At 41.0% G+C, this 7807-nt stretch overlaps 2 protein-coding genes across 2 annotated transcripts in view; one reads left to right on the top strand and one right to left on the bottom strand.

Annotated features, from left to right (window-relative positions):
- Window positions 1-3089, top strand: part of LOC118429391 (melanin-concentrating hormone receptor 1-like) — a 16799-nt gene extending 13710 nt beyond the window's left edge. The window contains exon 5 of the mRNA XM_035839871.1: window positions 473-3089. Coding sequence (XP_035695764.1) covers window positions 473-833 — 361 coding nt within the window. The 3' untranslated portion in view covers window positions 834-3089. The remainder of the gene's footprint in view (window positions 1-472) is intronic.
- Window positions 3090-5324: 2235 nt separating this feature from the next.
- Window positions 5325-7407, bottom strand: LOC118429389 (melanin-concentrating hormone receptor 1-like). The gene is made up of 2 exons (XM_035839868.1): window positions 7228-7407; window positions 5325-6500 (listed from the first exon to the last, which is right to left on the bottom strand). The coding sequence occupies exons 1-2, from the start codon at window positions 7405-7407 to the stop codon at window positions 5541-5543; spliced, it is 1140 nt and encodes a 379-aa protein (XP_035695761.1). The 3' UTR covers window positions 5325-5540.
- Window positions 7408-7807: the final 400 nt, after the last annotated feature.

Here is a 7807-nt window from a genome sequence, read left to right as displayed (position 1 = left end):
ATAAGGTACCACGTAACACACCATATACGTTACTCCCCAGGTGCAGTATAGTACCAGGTAGCGCACCTGTAATATGTAGTAGCCAGCTGCTCTGGGAGGGGGGGCGAAAACGCTAAAGGGGGGCGAAAACGCTAGTGATCTCGCCCCCCGGGGGGGCGAGATCGCCGGGGGGGGCGAGATCGCTGTCACACCGGAACGTAAGAATAAATGCTGTGTTCAGCTTAAATATCACTGATCACTATTGAACTAGTTAATTTTTAAGCCGTAATTTCCACCACAAAAATTGGACTAAATCAAATTTTCAACTGAACAGCACCAGTCTTTGTCAAGGAATGAACAATCCACTGCTGTCGTGACGTCACGTTATGCAGATAGAACACGTGACTCAGTGAGCAGTGGATCGTAGGTTGCAGGAAGTCTACGGTGCCCAACACAGATCATTATTTGATTGTCTCAATCTTCTGTTCTGCAGTTATGCCAATAGCTGTTTCAACCCGCTCCTGTACGCCTTCGTGGGAAAGAACTTCCGGAAACACTGGCGGAAGGCGCACGCGAGGGGCCTGACCGGGCGGCAGCAGCGGCGAATCGCCCCCGACAACCAGCCCGGGGACAACAACACCAGTCAGCGGGCCGGGTCAGCCTACCAGCCGGCCGTGTGGCAGACCGGGACCCGGGAAACCATCCCCTCCGGCTCGTCAGCTATCGACCTCCGAGAAAACACGGCGGTGGTCGGGACGGAGCGAGCGGGACCAAGCAACCTGCTGTCGGTAGAGTCGAGTCTGCCATCGCAAGCACATTTCTTGAGGAAACCCGTCATGGAAATGCAACTGTAGTTAGTAATAGGAGAGTCATAGGGTCACCGTTGGGGTTATACTGCCTCTTAAGGGAGGACACATACCCTTTCTTCTACTTTATACAAGACGGGATGCGCCAGGTCCCCCATTATGTGCAACTAGTGTAACCTTCTTAAATAATTTCTAAGATATCAAGGAGTGCCTACGACTAAATATAAGACCTCAAGATTCTCTTGCCAGATTGTGAAAGATTGAATAATTTTAACCTAGGATGTAACCTAGCATACCAAAAGTCAAACGGAATCCCGGCTCTAGTTGCTCGGGAGTAATGGTAGGACACTTGACACAGATTCTTAGGGGCCTTGGGTTCGAATGTTGTGACATGAAAAAACACCACCTTGCGATACTTTCTTTTTTAATGTGCACCAGGATGGCGCTTAGGAACAACAAATTTACGGCGGATCCAAGATGGCAGATCCCAGGTTGTAGCTTATGTATGATGTCATTTTATGACGTCGTTGCTCTTGCCATTGACAACAGACGACTTAGCATACATTGATTTTTATTGTTACTTACCTGACGTGTGTATGTCGATATGATCTACCACTGCTTACCAAGCATAAGATAGAAGAGTTCATATGTACTAGTATTTGAACAATCATATGTTACTTGCGTCTGTACCATATTGCATCTTCAATTTTGCACAAGTTAACCATACTACAACACTATTTATTCAAGATATTTCTCTGTTTTGCACTGTATCTATTAGTAAGTTGTCTTGGCGTTCTGGAGTCTTGAGTATAGACATGGGTTCATCTGCCCGGTTTTACAGTGATTTTAAGTGGATATTTAGTTGGATATCTAGGAAACTAATTTGCATATTATGCTAATGCAATTTTCTCCTTGTTCTTGTCGTTGTATAATGACGTTCACTGTTCCGAGTACGTATTTGGTGCAATTTCTGTCGCTACAAATACGTACTCTCCAAGCAGAGGTTAGGCTCCGGCTGTTTTTAACGCATTTTTGTTTTGTTTTTATCAAGCTTTCAATTTAGTCATTTTTCTTGACGTACGCCAGCCAAACATTAGGTTTTGACAGTACAAGATTCCATGATAAAGTAGAAAGCCCGATAAAAACGACTAAAAACGTTTTAAAACAACCGGAGTCTAACCTCTGCTCGGAGATTACGTATTTGGAGCGACAGGAATTGTGGGGTGGGGAAAATTTCAAATGTGAAGGCCCCTGACTTGTTGGTCGTGCTCGTATTGAACATTGCCTCGATTTGCAAGACAATGTTAGGGCGTGATTTGTTTATGTTCTTGTTCTTGTTTGAATACTGGGTAACACCCCTTAGTGTTGGGGCAATCCACCCAGGGCGAAGTATTACTGTTTTATTGGCCGTTCCTCAGGTCTTCCTTGACGAAAAAAAAAAAACTTGATAGGATTAGCTTGAAGTTGAATATGGTAGATTATTCCAGTCGATAATGGTTCTTGGGAAACATGAGTTTGTTGGTCTAGGGAAGTCTGTACGAGCTTGGGTGATTATTTCGTGATTGCCTTGGGTTCAGCTGCAAATAGGAACCAACCGGCAGGGCTAGGACATTTTGTCTAGATTTCTGAAGAATTGTTAGTCTGTTGGCTGCTCTTATATTTTTGAGTGTATCCCATTCTAAGTCTGAGACTAGTTTAGTGGCGCTTGACTGAGAATTTGGACTGTTAGGTACATTTAAAACAAACCTGGCCGCTCTTTGTTGGACCGCTTCTAGTTCGGAAATGCCTCTGGGGCCTTCACCTTTGACATATTACCCATACTTGCTGTCACGGCACATGCGTACACGAAACCTTGCACATGCTTATTGAGTACTAGGGAAAAGTAACATAAAGAACAACTATATCCTTTATAGCAGCTGTTAGATTTAAGATTAGTTATGTTTACCTTCACGGAGAGGAAATATTGTTATTGCTCCGATACTTCTTCTCCAGACAAATAAGGTCAATGACCTGAACCAGACTGCGGTCACCATGGTTACCGGATATGTGATTGACAATGTAGCAAGTGGCAGGACAGGCGCTGGTCTTTAAATGTCTTTGGGTACGAATAAACAATGCAGTATTTTGTAATACCATATAATGTGAAGGTAAACACCACGCATTTGCCTGCAAATACTCCATTTCTGGTTTAGTTTGTATAATTTGCTTTTAGCACAGAATTTCATCTCTAACTTTTTACATGCAATTTGTTTTACGTTTTATTGATCCTCTTGGATGTCATCCATTTTGGATGATAGGACTACCTGTATGTATTCAAGATTGATAAATAAATAAAGGAATATATATCACACAATCATCAGGAGTTACATCATGATCTTTATTCCGAATAATGTCTACACAAATATCTAGTACCGTCCCCTTAATCCAATTTAAAACTTATATACAATGATGCGTCTGTTGTTGAAAGATCTATGACGTCAACGTTATGGCGACTCAAAGTATCTTATTCAGATGGCAACGAAAACAATCAACATAAGGCCTGGGGAAGAAAATATGTATTTGGGGTCTGAAAAAAAATGGTTTTGATTAATTTTTATTTTATTTTGACCGAAGTGATCTAGCAAACAATGTTTAGCAATGTAAAAATGACTTGCATCAGACTACTGATATTCTAAACACCATACTACAAATATATGCTTATATTGCGCAATTATCTTTCCCGACGGAAATGAAGAGGACATGTTGGAAAAAGACATTGACGACATTGCCATTACTCAGATGTGGGATCAAAGATTTTTTGGTGTCTTGCCAGTACTACCGGTCGCCCAAAAGGCTTAGGTCAGGAGACTATTGCTAGGTCTAGGGTAGGTTGGGTGACTGGACACACTGCATTGTTTTACTTAGGCTTAAGCTCTTTCTAATGGCCCAACGACAGATCGAAAACACACTACATTATTGTAAATACACAAGGTTTGCTCTCAAAACAAGGCAGATATTTTAGAGTAAACTGCTTAAATGGCCATAAAATTATGTAATATCAGTACAATACAGTAAAGTAGTTTTTCCACCGTTTCTTTACATACTAATTAGTAAGTAAGATCAACCCTTGAAAGCTGTCTATCTAGCTATTAGTCAATCCCAGGAAACATACCAGTATACAGTATATTTTTTGTTTACATCAGTAGGGTCTATTTTGAATTGGTTTCGGAAACGCAGTGGATTTTATGCCGCTTGGTTTTGCATATTTCACAAACATAAAAAATACCACATAGTGATGCAGATATGCTGAAACGCGGCTTTACATGTAATTTACATGAAGATGATTATTGTTCTCGACAACATTTTCAATTGTTGGGCAAAGAGCTTACATTACGCAAACACTAAAGCTTACGCCTCCTTAAACGTAAAGCATACTATATCCTCAACATGAGACATATCAGAACATCTAAATATCCATAATATGTGCATATAATACACAAATGTAATATTTCTGAACATCTTTTCCTTATCAAACAAAACAAGACATAAAGGCTATATAACTCAAAACTTACAACCATTCACAGCTAAGAATAAAAGAACAATAGCTATATAGAAAATCATTTACATGAGATCATAAAGACATTTCATCTTATAATTAGATAAATCCGCTTTAGTAGCATATCTGAGAAAATATTATATAGATGTCGGAAGCATACACCATAAATACATACCATGATACAGTAACAACTTATGATGAGCATCTTTTCCACAAATCAGAACAAAACAATAATAAAAGCTATACATTATAACCTTCATGCTCAGTCGCCTTCCCGTATAGGTAGGTTAAATACTACGTGCCTGGAATCAAAAATGGCTTTTCCAAAACATCTACTTTGAAATAAACAGGCGGACCCTTGACTGACTTAGTTTATAGCTGGATGTACTTAACTGAAGGCTCTAATTAGATGCGGCAAGTTAATTAGTGCAATATAGCCAGCTGCGGCCGCGACGCGTGCATGCGAAGCTGGTCTGTTACATCGAACGGCAGTTATCCCTACTATACAGATACAGATCCGTGAATAGCTAAACATATAGAATACCAACATGCATGTTGCTAAAAACTGATTTATGAATTCACGCAACAAGTACGTTTATATATAGCATATACAAATGGAATATGACTTGCTTTTATTAGTAGAGCGATGTGAGTAAAAGGCTATACGAACGTCGGGACCTTTGTAATACTAGTACTTGTAGTATAGGTCCTTGTTTAGGTGTACATTTTCTTATCACTTACACATTGATAGGCAAGTGTTATCATGGATCCGTTTTTGGCGACGCTCTAGGAGAGATGGCCCATAAAACCCATCGAAAAATGTTGTCAATGATTGGTCTAAAACAAAAGTTTGACATAGCGTTTTCTTGCCTAATTTTGCATGTCTCGAACTTAAACTGACAACATTTGTTTTAAAAACAACGATAAATGCCACGCAAAATATAATTATGAAAGTCATTTGACGATTTTATGCTTATGGTGAGGTACATGTACAGGGCTGTTTGTTTTTTCGAGTTTTTACGATTTATCTGCTTGTGACATATATTTTGGAATGAAACGTATTTTTAGTTTAGTAGGTTGCGTTGCAATGCAATCTAAATTCATATTATTGGTAAGAGGGTGTATAAAGACTCAAGTCACGTTTTGGACCGCATGCTTGCCGCAACGCCACCATGCGATGAGAAATGGCAGTGTTGATTACGCCATATTGGATTTCCTTTTTACACCGTTCGGAAAGTAGCGGGAAATGCCACCATGGGCCTGCTTCTACCGAAGACGCTGTCGTTCCCCGCGGAGTAATACACGGCCCCACGGCCCAAGTTTAGATTCCTTAGCGACATCGCATCGTCAAGGTGAATCGGCAATACACGCGTTTTTCTGCAATCTTTGCAAAACAGCGTGTTGATGGCATGCTTTCTGAACTTCGCACTGAAGGAGAGATATATGAAGGGGTTTATACAACTGTTGGCATAGCCGAGGCAGATACTGACAAAGTACGAAACGAGGAAAGCGTAGGAAGGGCCGGAGCTCATTTGCATATTAACCAAAGCGATGACGTAATATGGTAGCCAGCACACCAAGAAGACAACGACCACTACCAGCACCATCTTAGCCACTTTTTTGGTTTTCTTTTCGGCGCTTGATGCTCCCAACGGGTTCACCACTTGTCTGAGCTTACGGAACACGTTCGTGTAGCAAAATGTGATGATGATAACGGGGAGGGCGAAAGCGAGCACGAACTGGTAGACGGTGAACCAGTAGATGTCGTCAGCCTGGGGGAAACTGATCTCGCAAACACGCATCCCGTTAGGGTAGGTGTTCTGGCGTGCGAAGGCTAGGACGGGGGAGATCGAAGCAAGAGAGGCAACCCATACGCCAATGTTGGTAAAGGTTGCCACCTTACGTGTGCGGAAGGACATGGAACGAAAGGGGTGGCTGATGGCGAGGTAGCGGTCAATGCTCATGGTGGTGAGTATGTAAACGCTAGCAAACTGGTTGTTGCTGTCTAAGGTGTAGACGATCTTGCACATGGCAGAGCCGAAGGTCCACTCGTCGGAGATGAACTGCTGGGCGAAGAAGGGGATGCCGATGAGGAAGAGTTCGTCGGCGAGGGCGAGGTTGAAGATGAAGATGTCTGAGGGGGTGCGGAGCTTGGTGTGCCGAATCATAACGTACATCACCTAGGAAAATAGTGGCAGGATGTTAACGTCGATTGTCACAAGGCATATTTGATTTTTAGTGTTAGTGTTAGTGTTAGTCTGCAACACTTATAAGGTCAAGAACAAGCACAAAGACACTGGTAATATCAACTCGAAAAAAAGCACAAGCTTGGTGTTCAGTGAATGTATATTACAGCTTCTTTCACATGTGCAAGATACGTGAAAGAAATTTAAACCTTTGAGTTTTAGAAAGTAGTTTTTTGGTATCCAATTTGAGTCTGCAGTTCCACATAGAAAAATGTCCAGGAAATTAAAGGTTACAAGTAGGTATATCTTAGTTACACATATTGGCACTTCATAATCATGGAAATTTCTAAAAAACGGTGCGTAGTAATCTTTACAAATAGTTACCTTCGCCATAAAGGAATGTGTACGCGTTTCTTTTTATGCGTTGTTTATTTGCAATATTCTGCAATATATATTTGCAATATTCTGTAATTCTTCAATATATTTGCAATAAACATATGTTTTTTATAAACGAAGAAAGGATTAAAATGTGGGCCCCCTAACGGTTTCCTTATCTTATTTCCAAAGCACATTTACCGTAATCCTGTGTTTTGACATTGGCCGGGCTATCTTTCTTTTTTTCAAAGTGCAAGTGATGTAGTTAAATATACTGTTTCTGGGTGGATAGGCAATATAAATGCATAATGTGTAACATCTTAAAAGTACAAAAACGTATGCTCACCACGGAATTTCCCAGAATTCCCACCACAAAGATGACGTAGAAGACGATCGGCATGACTACTGCGACTGCGCCGAGGAAACCGCTTTTGTCCGGATCCGGCCGCCATTTTGAAAGTGTGATGTTGGACTCTTCAGAATCATTCCACAAAGAAGTCGCTTCAATCGTGATGTCGGTTTCCATCCTATGATTTGAATAGTAAGAAAGCAAAGATCTCAAACCTTCGTGAAGTCCTTTTTGTATTTGGAGTATTTGGAATTTCGTGATAAGTTTACTGACAACTCTGTCTACTTCACACGTCATATGCAGCACTCCTCAGCACATGCCCACCATGCTTGGAGTGCGTTATCGTGACATTTGAAGATGTGACAACGTTTACGTCCTAGCTATCTTGCCAAAGAGACCAGTGACTATTTAAGTAACGCCATTCTCCGGTTAAATCACTATCTAACTTTTGTTAGACCATCTTAGACTTTAGTAACAGGCGTCCCTCGGATATTACGTTAGTTATAAATGTAGGTCCCTGTGTTTAAGGAAAGCCATAACGAATACGTAGATACTGCAATCTAGATAAGTTATAAGA

The sequence above is a fragment of the Branchiostoma floridae genome, chromosome 13 (assembly GCF_000003815.2).
Source record: "Branchiostoma floridae strain S238N-H82 chromosome 13, Bfl_VNyyK, whole genome shotgun sequence".
In the NCBI taxonomy this organism is placed as follows: Eukaryota; Metazoa; Chordata; class Leptocardii; order Amphioxiformes; family Branchiostomatidae; genus Branchiostoma; species Branchiostoma floridae.
Note: the sequence above shows the minus strand (reverse complement) of the source record. Positions and strands in the feature narration are given on the sequence as shown.